Raw genomic sequence first — 17001 nt, 5'->3', positions numbered from 1 at the left:
ACTGCGGCGGGCATTCTGACACTGGGTCGGGAACTGACTTGGTGTCACTGACATCCCAATGACACTATTACAGCGATCAGTGCTAATAAAAAGCACTGACACTGTACTAATGACACTGGGCAGGAAGGGGTTAACACATGGGGCAATCAAAAGGTTAACAGTGTGCTGTGTGTGTTTTACTGTGGGGCTGTGTGTTGTGCTTCATTGCAAGCACACTGCTTTGCATGGCAGTGCTATGCACAGCCATGCAAAGCAGTGTGCAGGAGCTGACAAGAGAGAGCTGTTTTGTTTACAAACAGTTCTCCCCCCAAACCATCCGCCCCCATCGGAAATGCTCGGCAATCACTAGGCACTGGTAAGCACCGGCCGGGACCCGGTGATTGACAGCCACGAATGGCGGCACGGGTAGGGCAAAATGACGTATATATATGTGATTTTGCGCACCCATGCCGCTCTATAACAGTACTTCTGCTATAGGGCGGACGGGAAGCAGTTAATGCTACAAGTCACAAAGACATTTTACACTGTTGTGTACTTCCATCCTTGTGATAACAGTTTAAGGAAGGTCCAGCATGAACAAAGCCAGCCCCATAGACATGGTTTGATGAGTATGGTGTGGTAGCCTACACAGAGCCATGACCTCAAACCTACCGAAGACCTTTGGCATAGCTCTCAACAGCTCCTCATAGAGAGGGACTGTCCCTCTATGCACCCAAATCCCTCTGTTCCTCTTGCCTCCCAAGTTTTGGTCTGATGTATGAACCTTTATAAAGTGTTATACTGCAATAAACTTCTAAATTATTGCATTCGTTGATTTAAAAAGCAAGTAAAAAGGAAAAGTAGTGGTGAAAAAGTTGTGGGTTTCTCCAATCATTCCCGATATATTAATTACCATGGTATGTGCACCTTGGGCATAGCAGGGGGTGTCCTTTGCCTATATTGCTGCTTAAGGGTGTCCCGTCATCTCAGAATATTGTTCCTCACACTCATAACCTTTGAAGACAATTGTACATCATCCCAATCTCCACTATACACTATCTCTTTGCTTTCTGTATATTATGCTCTTCTAAGATAGTGTTTCTCAACTTTTTATTCAGACAAGGCATCCTTTAAAATTCTGCACAATCTTGGGACACCCCATTCTAACACACTTTGGACACCCAATGTTGGAGGTGATTTATTCTTCCAAAGCAAAAACGCCTTGGCACATTGGTACTGATTAGTATTTCAATGTTTCTCTTCTCCCTCACTAATGTGACCCCAAAGCTGACGGAGGGGGGGCAGGGAAGGGCAAACAAGCATGCTCTGCAGGTGCCCAATGTCCTCCTCATCAACCAGTGACGTCATTGGATGTTAGGACACTGGCAGCTAAAAGGTTGTAATGGCACACAATGAAAACCTGTGGCTTTATGTGACTACAAAGCGTTTCATCCACTTGTTGACTCAATATTGACAAACTGAGCAATTGTTAGGCATTTTGCAAGGCACCCCAGAGTAAACCTGAAGGCACTCCCAGGGTGCTGCAACAGGGCCATCTTTAACGTGAGCCCAGGCTGCCCACAAATATTTTTTCCAGGTGTAGTGGGTGCTGCCGATCACCCCACTTGCTCTCCTGGCCAGTTAATTCAAGTGGCCACTGTGACAGAAGAGAGGCACAGCTGTGGACTGCATGTTTTAGAGCTTGCTCCACCTACTTCTCTGTCAGGACTAGAGTGGCTGCGACAGGAAGTGAAGCAGAGTGGCTCTGTGTTGCCCCACTCAACCCCAACTTCTCCAGTCAGCAGCGCAGAGATCGAACAAACACAGAGCAGGCTGTGTATGGATACTTCTTTCTCACCCTTCACCTGTCAGCAGATTAATAAATCAGTGGAAGAACCGGAGCAGCTTGCAGAGGACACAGTGAGTTGTAGGCAATCGATGATCATTAATAATGTGCAGTAACCTTTGGGTGAGCAGTAACCTCTAGCAACCAATCAGCAGTAATGATATGCAGTAACCTCTAGCAACCATTCAGTGAGTGGTAATAATGTGCAGTAACCTCTAGCAACTGAGCAGTAATAATGTGCAGTAACCTCTAGCAACCAATCGGTGAGTGGCAGTGATGTGCAGTAACCTCTAGCAACTAATCGGTGAGTGGTAATGATGTGCAGTAACCTCTAGCAACCAGTGAGCAGTAATGATGTGCAGTAACGTCTAGCAACCAATCGGTGAGTGTGGATCAGTTCTTTATGTTTACGTCAGTAAAGTTTTTTGAGATAAAGCTGGCAATAGACTAATTTCTAGCAACCAAACGGTGAGCTGTAATGAAGTACAGTGAACTCTAGCAACAAATGGGTGAGCAGTAATGATGTGCAGTAACCTCTAGCAACCAATCAGTGAGCGGTAATGATGTGCAGTAACCTATAGCAACCAATTATTGAGCAGTAATGTCTAGCAACCCATCGGTGAGTGTGGATCAGTTCTTTATGTTTACGTTAGTAAAGTTTTTTGAGATAAAGCTGGCAATAGACAAATTTTGGCCAGTTCAGCAGGAACCAACCAAGATTCAAACAATGTATGAGCAGGCTGAATGTACCCAAGTTGATCAATCAATTAACATGGGTACAGCCAGCCTGTCGGATTTTACTTGCGAATATTGTCAGCACTGCTGCTGCACTCAAGTTTCCCAAGAGCACAGTGGCCTCCATCTTTCTCAAATGGAAGACGTTTGGCACAACCAGGACTCTTCCAGGAGCTGGGTGCCAAATTGAGCAGTTGGGGAAAAGGGCTTTAATAAAAGAGGTTAACAAGAACCCAATGGTTACTCAGACTGAGCTCCAGAGATCCTGTGTGGAGATGGGACAAAGTACCAGAAGGACAACCATCACTGTAGCCCTCCACCAATATGGACTTTATGGCAGAGTGGCTAGATGGAAGCCTGCTTTTGAGATGAATTAGAATGCTGATTTTGAGACAGGTCTTTTCATCCAGTATCAGTACCTGAACTCACAAATTGCTATTTTTTTGGCTGAATGGGCACAAATTCCCACAGACACAAAACCTTATGGAAACCCTTCCCAGAAGAGTGGAGGCTATTAAAACGGCAAAGTGGGTGCCAATTCCATATTATTGACCATGGTTTGGAATGTGCAAGCTCATGTAGATGTGATGGTCAGATGTCCACACTTTTGGCCATATATGTAGGGCCTTATATGGAGGCAAATACCGTACTGATAGCAGATTCTTGGATGTGTGCATACTATTACAATAATTAAAGGGAACCCCCCCCCCACTAATTAAAGGGAAAAAAAAAAACACAACAATGCGTGTCACACAAACAAATATTTTTATTACATGTTCCCTCTTCATTTGCAGAAAATAAATACAAGTGCATATTTCTCAGTAGGCTTTCCTACAAAAAAAGCATTACTATGTAGCCCCCCCAGACACATTGCGCATGTAAACTACTGCGACTCTTCTCATCGACACAGGGGGCGGAGATAACTTTGGGACAGGAGTAGAAAAAAAAATAAGACACAAAAACTGTTCAGAGTTTAACTCTTGTCCGATATCCTTGTGCTGCTGAAGAAGCCTGCAGTAAGTGGATCCACACCTACTACATCGCTCAGCAATGCTTCACAGGCCCCCCCAACGAAGCAATGAACCCCGTAGCTGCTGAAACGGCCTAGTAGCGGCCCCGATTGCCCTCCCTGGCGCCTGCAGTGATACGGGTAAGGATAAGAGCTGTATTACTAGATACACCCAAGAGTAAAAGCACATTGTGACTGTAAATAAGCAAAGCCTGACATCTGACAAGGTGCAGTAATCATGGCATTACTTCAAAAGTACACCTCCTTACTCTCAGTGGAGGCAGCCATTGTGTGCGGGAGACATATTCATGACAAAAACGCAGCTGAAGATTGGTTTAGCGTACAAAACGCTTTCCTTGACCATGTAGCTGAATGCTCAAAGCTGAGCAACTGCTGCTTTATTTTTTTTTATAATAATCAGTCGTCAACGTTCAATCGTACAGCGGCCATTGACAAGGATGTAAGAGCCCCCCTCTGCACAGCAAAACTAAGTGCAACAGCCACCAATCGAATGTGAGATTACTGAAACAAGGACACTGATGGATGAGTTGAGATTGATTACCACGGGCTGCAGCAAGTTGCCTCTGTAAATAAACCTACTGCTCTTATTTAGAAAAGTGCCCGAAAGAAGAGTTGTTGACCGCCATGGGTAACAAAGTGCAGTTCTTCCTTCAGGCACTTTAATAAGTAAAGGCCGCTAAAACTTGCACTGATTGCTACAAACGTGCCAATGCGCTTAGCTAAGTCACTAATCGCTCAAAAAGAGCAACGATTAAAAAACACGATTACAAAAATGAACACAAAAGAAGTCACTTTGGTTGCTCCATTGATTAAACAAAAATATTCTTTAGACAATTAAGCGCAATCATATCTCTTGTAACAAAACAAACAAAAAAAAAAGATTCACGGGAACGAGATAAATTAGGGCCGAGGCACATGGACGTCTCTTGACCTGCCTCTCCTGAGGCGTTGCTGGCCAAAGAAATACAAATAAAATAAAGGGGGAGATACAAGTCAGAGGCGAAGCACAGAGCAGAACCGTAGACAGCTGGTTTTCAGGACCACAATGGATCTTCTACCCGCCATTTTGGTTGGCTTGAACAATGAGCCTCAGAGAAAAGGGCCCCAAATTTGCATTCCATTGCAACCCAACAAGCTCATATCCAATAACACAGTGGTTCTCAACCTGGGGGTCGAAGGACCCTTTCACAGGGGTCCCCTAAGACCATCAGAAAACACATATTTCCGACGTTTAAAGAGCAGCTACTGTGTAGAAAGCAGCTGCTGTGTTGAAAGCAGCTACTGTGCTGAGAACAGCTACTGTGTTGAAAGCAGCAGTATTGGAGGTAAAACGACACTCATGAATTATAATTACTGGGTAAATAATTTTATGGTTGGGGGTCACCACAACATGAGGAACTGTATTAAAGGGTCACGGCATTAGGAAGGTTGAGAACCACTGAAATAACACTACCCACCCAATGAAGGAGGAGGGAAAAAATAGAAAATGTGATACTTCATCTCAGAAAACGTATAATAAAACCCTAATACTTCACCCGAACTTTTTTCTACCCTGCTTTCTGTATTTTGTACTTTACCAAGGAAAAGAAAGCGAAAAGTCTGCAAGAACAATGAGTGTCTCCTTCATTTGGATTCCCAGTTGCTGGTATAAAAGAGGACCTGTCATGTTGTCCATTCAGGGCAAAGTGACAGTCTGTTTAAACTCCAGTACCTCACCTTCACTTTGCTGCCAAGTCAGGGTTGCCTCAAAATACCTGGTACTTCCAGGTATACAGAATCATGTGACCTCATCCAATGATGCTTGACCCGCACAGCCAATTGACAGGTTAGAACCGAGTCATGTGAGGAGGATGTCTCTGGGATTCCTGAGTAAGTTCTGACACAGAATTTATACAGGGGTTGACTTCGTAAAGTGATGTAGCAGTGGTAGAGGCGAGCATAACTAAATCAGTCTGTGGACTTTAAAGAGACACCTTCACTTTGCCCATTCAATCTCCATAACTGGGGTTGAGGATCAGTTTCCAGTTAACTCAGAATGGCACCAATTTAAAGGATAACTGTTCTACACAAAACTGCAGCCCTGATCTACACAAAGGTTGCCTTACCATAAACCAGCTGAAACCCCCTATGACCTAGCCTTACCATAGAATTCTACATCAAGTTATAGTTATACCCCAAAACATACATGGAATAATGGGTATGGAGTCCAAAATCATTTAAAATTAGTATTGGATCATAACAAGAAAACTTGTCAACTCGTTTCAGGGGGCTCAAGGAGCTCACCCTTCTTCAGGGCCCAAATACTATAAGAGGTTAGGGGGAGTACAGTCACCAGGATCGTTTGTAGGATGAATGTTAAAGTAAGCCCATAATCAGTGTATCACTTTAACACTCACCCTACAAACAATTAATCCTGGTCACTGTGCCATTTCTGAGTCCTAACTACTTACAATACCCAATCGCTGAAGGAAGAAGATCCTTGAGCTCCTGAATCGCATTGACTGGGGAAATCCTTGAGCCCCTGATAGGAGTAGGCTGTTTTGCTTTCATTTGTATGAACTAATAGTAAAAGGATTTAGGCTCAAATACCATTTGGTTTGGTGCTCTCATTAGACTTTGCATACATGGATTTATAAAATCCCCTCCTCAGGTGGTACCTCCTTTTTGTTGAGAGCAGACTCACAATAGCCACTGTGCCCTGTCTGAATCAGGTGACCTAGTGATAAGCTGAATTCAGCATTACACATTGCTGTTTGTGTCCCCGCTGGGGAGATTTTAACTCCCTTCAGCCTCGTTTACACTTGCTTTTACCTCTGAAGAGCGATCTGTGTTCAGATCACTCTTCAGAGAGCATTTGACAGGCGATGAGGTGTTTTATCACCACCTTACCTCCTGTTTTAACCTCCTAAATGCTGGACTACCTGCAGTTGCAAGACGGCTACATACACTGGAATGGGTCATGTCCGATGGGCAGTAGCAATGGGGGATATAATTCCAGCTGCAGCCGCGTCATGTGTGTACCTACTGGCCCCTGCCTTCCTAACTAAAGGGGGAGTGCTTGAGTGGCGGTAAAGACATGGCTTATCCATGAGGTTTTACTGCCCCACTACCAACCCCAAACCGCTAGTGTAAACGAGTCGTTCTTGTCTGTGTTCATTTTACATTCTTTCCCAGGTGACACCAGAACAGTAGGTTATGAGATATCTCCCTGACAAGGACACAGAAAGCAATAAAGCCTACAGATGCTCTAACCCCTGACCACTCTGTATAGAAATTATAAAAGTTTTGGCAGACTTTCACTTTGTGAGCAGTTCCTCCTTTTGGTCGACCAGATGGAGCTTGCATTGGGATGAGTTGCATTGTTTAATAGCACAGATCTACCCAACCATCCACCCATCTGGTCCTCCTCGACGAGGATTCACTGTAGACACGCTGATGAATTCAAGCAGAGATTTTTTTTTTTTTTTTTTAAACTGGATGGCCATAGGGGTTTCAGTTTATTTACTGGCAGGGTATGCTGCACAAGGCCGTATCACAAATCCATCCTAGCACAGGTCTACTCCGTGCTACTCATCTGAACAAGTTCTCCCAACTAGTAACGCTGCTTCTGACACCTCTGGTGCATGGAACAAACATACTTTGCGTGTGACATTTTGTTCACAAAAAAAGGTAGCAAAAATTAAGACAAGCCAAAAAACAAGAGAGAAAAATATCTCGATTGACTGGTGAATCTACAGGTAGACAGGTCAGCCTGAAAAACACGGCTTGGTTGAAATATTAAGGTAAGCTCTTGTAACGGCACAGGTACACTGTACACTTCCAGTTTTGGCCCTTGGTATATTCCTAAAAAATATATCTATATTTATATAGACAAAGTGGAGGGGAGAGGTTAATCATCCACTCCTATATTTCTGAAAAGGTACGACATGGACTCCCCGTTGTGAATCCGCCGGATGGCTTCGGCCAGGATCATGCTGATGTCCACCGTCTTGATCTTGGGACACTGCAGTTTCTGAACTTCGTGGGGGATCGTGTTGGTGACGACAACCTGGGGGCAGAGAGGAAGTGACACGTGATGAAAAGCTCAGCTGAAGAACCAGTTTAGGAAGAAGGGTCAGCCGCACACCGGAGGATAGATGAATATAGTGTGTATTTATTGATCCATAGGACACACAAAACACCAGGACATGAATACAGGACCTCTTAACGCGTTTCACACGATCTATTGCTTGATTAAGTATGAGATTGTGTGAAACGCGTTAACAGGTATTCATGTTCTGGTGTTTTGTGTGTCCTATGGATCAATAAATACACACTATATTCATCTATCCTCCGGTGTGCGGCTGACCCTTCTTCCTATTGCATCGTGTGTGGTGGTGAGCCAGAGCCTGCACCTGTTGTGGATTGATCTGGATTGTTTGCCTGCGCGGTATACCTTTTATTCTTTGCATTCAACCCCTACAGTTTACCAATGACCGAAACATGAATTTTAATTGGCTGCCCTGAGTTATGGAAACTGAACTCTCAGTTCAGTACTTTTTAGAGAGCATTGACTTTGTATTGTTTCAGTGTACCTAAAAGTTGTATAAGAAATGGTTTTCACATTTTACACACCTGCTGCCATTGTTTCATTCCTATACTTCATATACAGACAGGTAGGAGTCCCAACTAGAGGCTCCTTGTATGTCAGAGAACATTCATTAGCCTTGGTAGTGACAAGTGACTCAGTGCTTGTGAAAACTATATATTAAAGGGAAAAAAAAATCTCTCTGTGTAAAGACAAAATATCAACCGATTAATTTTTTGTGAAAAAGAGAACTTACACTTTAAACAGTTAGATATCTCCCTACAGGGAATGCATTGTTTTCAGCAAGTCTCATAGGCAGGCCATAGACGGGCAGCATGACCGATAAAAATAAATGAGGAGATCCGTGAAAAACACTGGCCCCACTACCGGCGTGATTATCGGCCGATTTTTCGTACGGATGAAAAATCGGCCGATAAACGACCCGTTTATGGCCTGCAAAAGACTTGCGTTGAGGGAAGGAGCAGTAAAGAACAACCATTGTGTAACATTGCAAAGCAGGAAGCAGAGCCTGAGTATGTAGCTGCCTCCAAGTAGATGTGTGTGTGTATGTATGTATATATATATACACACATACATACATACACACATATATATATATATATAAATATATATATATATATATATACACACACACATATACAGTTGTGTTCAAAATAATAGCAGTGTGTTGAAAAAAGTGAATAAAGCTCAAAATCCTTCTAATAGCTTTTATTTCCATCCACACAAATGCATTGGGAACACGACACATTCTATTCCAAATCATAACATGAAGAAAAATATATCAAATTTGTGTTGTTCCAAAAAAAAAAAAAGAAGAAAAGTGAATATTAGAATATTCAAAAAAATCGCAGTGTTTGTATTCTTCTTTACAAACTCAAACATTCACTATATAAACTGAAAAATGTTTGAAGATTTTGCTTTCCTTTGAATGACTTCATGAATATTCGGTTGTAGTCGCACTGTTTCTGAGAACTGCTGTACATCTGTGTTGCATGGAGTCACCCAACTTCTGGCCCCTGTGATCAGGTATTCCAGCCCAGGATGATTGGACCACATTCCACAGTTCTTCTCTATTTCTTGGTTTTGCCTCAGAAACTGCATTTTTGATGTCACCCCACAAGTTTTCTATTGGATGCAGATCCGGGGATTGGGCTGGCCACTCCATAACGTCCATCTTGTTGGTCTGGAACCAAGATGTTGCACGTTTACTGGTGTGTTTGGGGTCGTTGTCTTATTGGAACACCCATTTCAAGGGCATTTCCTCTTCAGCATGACCTCTTCAAGTATTCTGATGTATTCAAACTGATCCATGATCCCTAGTATGCGATAAATAGGCCCAACACCGTAGTATGAGAAACATCCCCATATCATGATGCTTGCACCACCATGCTTCACTGTCTTCACAGTGTACTGTGGCTTGAATTCAGTGTTTGGGGGTCGTCTGACAAACTGTCTCCGCCCACTAGACCCAAAAAGAACAATCTTACTTTCATCAGTCCACAAAATGTTGGGCCATTTCTCTTTAAGCCAGTCAATGTGCTCTTTGGCAAATTGTAACCTCTTCAGCACATGTCTTTTTTCCAACAGTGGGACTTTGCGGGGGCTTCTTGCAGATAGCTTGGCTTCACATAGGCGTCTTCTAATTGTAACAGTACTCACAGGGAACTTTACACCTTCTTTCATCTTCCTGGAGCTGATTGTTGGCTGAGTCCGTGCCATTTTGGCTATTCTTCTATCCATTCCAATGGTAGTTTTTCGCTTTCTTCCACGTCTTTCAGGTTTTGGTTGCCATTTTAAATCATTTGCAATCATTTTAGCTGAGCAGCCGATCATTTTCTGCACTTCTTTAAATGTTTTCCCCTCTCCAATCAACTTTTTAATCAAGGTACGCTGTTCTTCTGAACAATGTCTGGAACGACCCATTTTCCTCAGAATTTCAGAGAGAAATGCACTGTAACCAGCATTTGCTGCCTTCCTTCCTTAAATAAGGGCAATAATTGCCACCTGTTTTTCAAAGAATGAATGACCTCACTAATAGAACTCCCCACTGCTATTATTTTGAACATGCCCCTTTCAATGAGTGATTCAATTACACAGAATCAGCAACATGCATGTCATGACTGTTGGGTCTGTTGGATTTCTATTACTCTACTACACCTGCTAGTAAATTATTTGCCACGTAGAAATATCATTTCTACCAAAAACAGTGATTGATCAGGTTAGTGATGTCTGACTGCTATTATTTTGAACACAACTGTATATATATACACACACACACACACACACACACACACACAGCTAAGCATAAATAAGTACACCCCGTTTGAAAAGTAAGATTTTACTCAATATCTCAATGAACACAGGAACAATTTCCAAAATTTTGACAAAATTGAGTTTTATAGAACATTTGTTCGGCTAATTACATGAAAGTAAGGTTAATAATATATTCGATTACAAAATCTTCAGTTTTACTCAAATTAGTTGATGCAAAAATGAATCCACCCCACAACAAAAACTACTACATCTAGTATTTTGTATGACCTCCATGATTTGTAAGGACAGCACCAAATCTTGGAATGGAATGAATAAGGCATGGAATGAACAAGATGGCGACATATTGCAACATCAATCTTTTTCCATTCTTCAAAAACAATGTCTTTTAGAGCCTGGAAGCTGGAAGGAGAACGATGCTCAACTGGTCTCTTCAGAATTCCCCATAGGTGTTGGATTGGGTTCAGATCAGGAGACATACTTGGCCACTGAATCACTTTCACCCTGTTCTTCAGAAATGCAACAGTGGACTTAGATGTGTGTTTTGGATCATTGTCATGTTGGAAAAGTGCACGACAACCAAGAGCACGGAGTGATGGTAGCATCTTCTCTTTCAATATAGAGTAGTGCATCTGTGAATTTATGATACCATCAATGAAATGCAGCTCCCCGACACCAGCAGCACTCATGCAGCCCCACAGAAGGACACTGCCACCACATTTCACTGTAGGCACCATGCATTTTTCTTTGTACTCCTCACCCTTGCGACATCATACAGTTTTGAAGCCATCAGTTCCAAAAATATTTATCTTGCTTTCATCACTCCCGAGTACAGAGTCCTAGTAGTCTTCTTTTTTTTTCAGCATGGGCTCTGGCAAATTCTAGGTAGGCTTTTTTGTGCAGGGCTTCCTTCGTGGACGACACCCACACATGCCATTCCTCTGCAGTGTACGCCGTATTGTGTCACGGGAAACAATCACCCCAGTTTGGCTTTCTACTTCTTTAGCTAACTGCAGTTAACTTGCATGGTGATTTTCTTCAACCCTTCTCATCAGAAGACACTCCTGCTGAGGTGGTAACTTCTGTGAATGGCCTGGATGTTTCTGTGAGGTGGTTACAGTTCCCTCTTTTGTATCACTTTTGCTACAGTATTCTGACTGATAAGTAAAGCTTTGCTGATCTTCTTGTAGCCTTCACCTTTCTTGTGTAAAGAAATTATATAATTTCTTTACCCTTGTGACATTTCTCTTCCATGTGGTGCCATTGCTGACATCATGAAATGGGAGGGGTTTTCTTTAATTAACGCCCTTTTATAATAAACTGTCTCTGCTGGACACCTGGTATAATGAATAATTAGACTCACCTGGAGTTGAATTCTTGTTAATTAGGATTTTGTTGTCTAAAATTTTACTTTGTTCCTAAGACGTTCATTGGGGTGTATTCATTTTTGTAACATTGAATTAATTTTAGGAAAAATACTTTTTTGTGAATGCAAATTAACAAATCTTGTTTGCCATCAATGGCCCGCATTTGTGGGAGTATTTTGTAGTATCCCATAGAAAATAGTGTCCCATAGAAATTTTGACTCTGAAAGTAAAGTAAAGGTTTTCTGACAACTCTTTTGGGGTGTACTCATTTATGTTGAGCACGGTGTATATATATATATATATATATATATATATATATATATATAATTATACAGGATTTATATAGGGCCAACAGTTTGCTCAGCACTTTACTATATATAGATGTGAATGTTCAATATATATGTGTAAAGCGCTACGTAAATTGACAGCGCTATATAAGTACCTGTAATAAATAAATAAATAAATAAATAAATAAATATAGTATAAAGGTCTTATATATATAATGATGTTGCACATTTGATTTTTTTTTTTTTTTTTTTTAAAAGATGTGATGTTGGAAAAAGTTTAGAAATATTTTGAAAAAGAAAAAAAGAGCACTGTGAGAGACAGAGGAGGAGGAGGAAAACAGAAAAAGACAGGAAATAATGTCCTCACCTCATCTATAGCAGATTCTTCTATTAACCGTGGAGCATCGGAGGACAGGAGACCATGTGTGGCCATGACAAAGATTTTGTAGGCCCCTCGTTCTTTAAGTGTATCGGCAGCAGCAAGAAAACTGTCTACATCATCTATGATGTCATCCTGTGGGAACCACAAGAAACACGTGTCACAGAGAAGAACCCAGTCAAGAGACAGGATGTTTTGTGGGGAAAGTCACCAATGTGAGGTCTGTACTTGAGTTGAGAGTTGAGACATCTCCTTCCTCTGCAGAGCTCAGTGCTCTACTTATTTAGAATGGTCAGTGATTATCTGGAGATGGAGACTTTTTATCTATTTTAATATCTTTTTATATATGATATACAGTATATACACACAAACACACATCAAGGACAGCAGTGCCTGAAAATAGTTGCTACAAGCATTCATCGTGTATGTTAAAAGCTTAAAAGAGGAACTTTACACCCAAAAGGGGAAGTATCACTTTTCCTCCCACTTCCCCCATCCTCTCCTATATTTGGGATGTCTTTTTTTGGGGGGGGGGGACCCACTCCCACCTCCGGTTCGGCCCCCTCCTTCCCCCGCAGTCTCTTAGGACACGTCACAAGTCCCAGAAGACTGCAGAACCATTCACATGGCGCAGTGTGGCTCATGCATGTGCAGTGGGCAGCTGGCTGTGAAGCAAGGGGTCACAAGGAGTTGGCTGCCCACATTTAAGATGCTGGTGCCTGAACCCAAAGAACAGCAAAGAGCCGGGTCGGGTGAGGACATCGCTGGATCCGGGGACAAGTAAAGTGTGTGTTTTCTTAAAAGTGAGCAGCTACAGTATTTATATCTGATGACTTTTAAATGTTTGATTACAGGGTGAAGATCCTCTTTGGCTTGTGTTGCCTTCCCTGGTTCCCCCTTCCCTCTCATTAATATGGCAATTTTTTTTAAAAAGCAAAACCTTTCCATTTCCATAACATACCTTATTTGTGTCTCTATGCAATGCAGGCAGGTCATGGCTGCTGTATGGGTCTGGCAGAATGCTGTACATAGCTTCCTGAAAACATCACAGCACCTAACCTCAGTACTCCTCTCAAGTGCCTTCCGCACTGATACAAGCAGCAAGCTGGCTCTTGGGAGGAGTTATGCTGATGTCAATATGCCTTGATGGGTGAATGTCAGTCTGATAATGCAGACCACCCTAGATAACACATACATGTCATGATGAGCCTCCACGATTGAAAAAGCTGCAATCCAATAAATGAAAGGAGTGAGCCTGGGGACAGTAAGGCTGGGAAAGGATAGGGCTAAATGATGCTGAATGTCCTCCAGCCAGGAAATGAGGTGGGCTCTATTTGGCTTTCTGCACACTGTAAAACACTCACTGTGTGCAGCAAAATCAAAGTAAACAATTTCAGTACAGGAGTCTGTATAACTGTACAAGACTGACGGTAAAGCTGGGCATCATCTTTAATAATATTGATTTGAAACCTAATATTTTCATTCCTAAATGGGCAGCATTTATGGGCAATGCGAACATTCTGCACCCCCCACTTAGTGCATTGCCATTTCCCCTCTCCCCACCACCCCCCATGCAGTACTTTACCTTCTGTACTCACCACAATAATGGCTATCCTTCCACCAACATCACCGACAACTGTAATAGGGGGCTTCTCTTTAGGGAACATCACTGAAAAAAGAAAAAAAAAAAAAGAGAATATACTGTTAATTTACCTCCAATCCCTGAGATCGTCCAACTATAGACTGCTGGGGTCCCTGAGCCACACAACACGTACCAAAGGACAACATGTGACACACAAGCCACAGGCTGGGCACCAGGGGGGTTAGACCATCTGTCAAGCGTGTACAGTTGTGCCCCCATTAGAGAGATTCCCTCACTTCTCCTCCAGTGGTTACAAGGACAAGAACTCGCACTCTGATCCAGGCAACCTTTTTTGTTTTACTTCAGATGTTCCCTTTAAATTTCCTCTCCTATTGAATTCTCATGAATCTACTGTAATATATATTAATAACCCAACAGGTAGACTTGGACCCCCTCCTGCCGATCCCACTTGGGAACTAAACCCCTGAGATCGATTGCATTACCAGTATCTGTGAGACACATTCACACACTTGGTGGATTAATTCTCCGGCGTCTACCAGAAAACTAAATCTCTTCTTTTTTTTTTTTTTTAAATGCAGACACTTTAATTCTTATAAGCTGATTGGTCCCTACGGCATAGCTTTCATTCTTCTCTTCAATGTTTCCTCTAGTTCACACAAAATTCACTCTGTGATGTTCCCGCAATGATTATGAACAGAAATAAAAATGATTAACGGTCCCGGCTCCCGCCAGCATGAACAAGTGTCAAGAACAGACAGTCCAATGTTCCAGACCTTCCTGTTAAATGAGTGATATTATTCCAGGGATGGAACGGGCTGCACCCTGCTGTGTAAATATTAGGCTTCAGCCTGCAGAGCATTTACGGATCTGAGAGGTGTCACGGCCCACCTGCCGGCTGCAGAACGATACCGAGCTGCCGAGCATTACACAGATCTCAGGAAAGAGACAATCCGCTGTCACTGGAGACATGCCGCAGGCTACCTTTATCTCTGCTGTCAGATCAAACATGGATGATATATTACACATAACATGCAAAGCTCCGGGAATGGAGAGCTGGCAGGATGGACTGCAGAATGCTTAACCACTTCCAGTCCGGACACTTTCCCCCCCTTCCGGTCCGGACGCTTTCATCCCCTTCCGGTCCGGACGCTTTCCCCCCCCTTCCGGTCCGGACGCTTTCCCCCCCTTCCGGTCCGGACGCTTTCCCCCCCCTTCCGGTCCGGACACTTTCACCCCCTTCCGGTCCGGACACTTTCACCCCCTTCCGGTCCGGACAATTTCACCCCCCTTCCGGTCCGGACACTTTCACCCCCTTCCTGTCCGGACACTTTCACCCCCTTCCGGTCCAGACACTTTCACCCCCTTCCGGTCCGGACGCTTTCACCCCCTTCCGGTCCGGACGCTTTCCCCCCCTTCCGGTCCGGACGCTTTCCCCCCCTTCCGGTCCGGACGCTTTCACCCCATTCCAGTCCGGACACTTTCACCCCCTTCCAGTCCGGACACTTTCACCCCCTTCCAGTCCGGACACTTTCACCCCCTTCCAGTCCGGACACTTTCACCCCCTTCCAGTCCGGACACTTTCACCCCCTTCCAGTCCGGACACTTTCACCCCCCTTCCAGTCCGGACACTTTCACCCCCCTTCCAGTCCGGACACTTTCACCCCCCTTCCAGTCCGGACACTTTCCCCCCCTTCCTGCCCAGGCCAATTTTCAGCTTTCAGCGCTATCACACTTTGAATGACAATTGCGCGGTCATGCAACACTGTACCCATATGAATTTTTTAGCATTTTTTTTTAGAGACAGATAAAACTTTATTTTGGTGGTATTTATTCACCGCTGGGATTTTTATTTTTTTTTTTTTGCTATATAAATGAAAAAGTCCAAAACTTTTGAAAAAAAAGTGTTTTTCTTATAACATTTTGCAAATAAATAATCTTTCTTCATAAATCTTGGCCAAAATTTATTCAGTTATCTTTTTAGTAAAAAACAAAACAACCCAAATTAGTTTATAACCAAAAAATTATAATTTTTCAAATTTTTATTTTACATTTTTTCATATAGTTTTATTTTTTTTACATACTGTCACCCTAGCAGTACAGTGACACTGTACTTACTTGTGGGGGGTGATGAAGATTATTTTTTTTTTTTTTACACTGATTGCTTTTACACCCATAAAGGCTGTAAAAGCAATCATTTCTCCTTCTCTTTGGCTGCATTCTTGCAGCCATTGAGAAATACTATGTGAGCTGTGATTGGTCACAGCTTGTCACATGGTGCTAATTGGCTAATCAGTGATCACATGATCGGGACCTCAAGCAGAGGTCCTGTACAGCGAACGGAGGACACAGCGGGCACTGGATCGCAGTGCTGTGCGCTCCCAGGGAGCACACACAAGCAGGGGGCGGGGAGGCCATTTATAAACAGCCACCCACTCCTGCACTGCTCCTGTCCGGCCGTTTATATACATGAACCGGACAGGAAGTGGTTAATGTAGAATTATAGGCACAACTTTTTTTCATTTTGGATAGAGTAAGGGAGGGTTATAAATCCTGCAAGCTTTATTTTTGCCATCCCCCATTCGGGAGATTTACCTTTACTTCCTGTCCCATAGTCAAGCAGGTGAGTGGAAATCCCTGCAAATTAAGGGAATCTCTTGGGTCACCAGAACTAGTGCCCCTACTGGAAAATTTCCCCTCTATTACTTTTCTGGGGACAACCCGAAATATGGGATCTTCTTTCACTTTCAATGATAATGGTGAACAGTACAATAGAGAGGGGGAATCTCCCTAATGGGGACACAGACAGCAATAAAACTGATGAGGGTTCTATTCCCTCTCTACTCCATCCAAAACAAAAAAAAGGTTTTGCCTTTAGTTATACTTTAAAGAGCACATGTCTTTATATCACCAACCCTT

The 17001-nt window shown here is 43.0% G+C and overlaps 1 protein-coding gene across 3 annotated transcripts in view; it reads right to left on the bottom strand.

Moving 5' to 3' along the window:
* Window positions 1-3308: 3308 nt before the first annotated feature.
* PRPSAP2 (phosphoribosyl pyrophosphate synthetase associated protein 2) overlaps window positions 3309-17001 on the bottom strand; it is an 80995-nt gene continuing 67302 nt past the window's right edge. For all 3 annotated transcript variants that reach the window (XM_089656006.1, XM_089656008.1, XM_089656007.1), the window contains 3 exons: window positions 14081-14151; window positions 12471-12617; window positions 3309-7638 (listed from right to left, as the gene is read on the bottom strand). In XM_089656006.1, coding sequence (XP_089512132.1) covers window positions 7480-7638; window positions 12471-12617; window positions 14081-14151 — 377 coding nt within the window. In that variant the 3' untranslated portion in view covers window positions 3309-7479. The remainder of the gene's footprint in view (window positions 7639-12470; window positions 12618-14080; window positions 14152-17001) is intronic.

Source organism: Staurois parvus, unplaced genomic scaffold, assembly GCF_062004578.1.
Source record: "Staurois parvus isolate SC_StPar_1 unplaced genomic scaffold, SC_StPar_1.0 ptg000882l, whole genome shotgun sequence".
Taxonomy (NCBI): Eukaryota; Metazoa; Chordata; class Amphibia; order Anura; family Ranidae; genus Staurois; species Staurois parvus.
The sequence above is the reverse complement of the archived record's forward strand: the minus strand, read 5'-3'. Positions and strand labels throughout refer to the sequence as shown.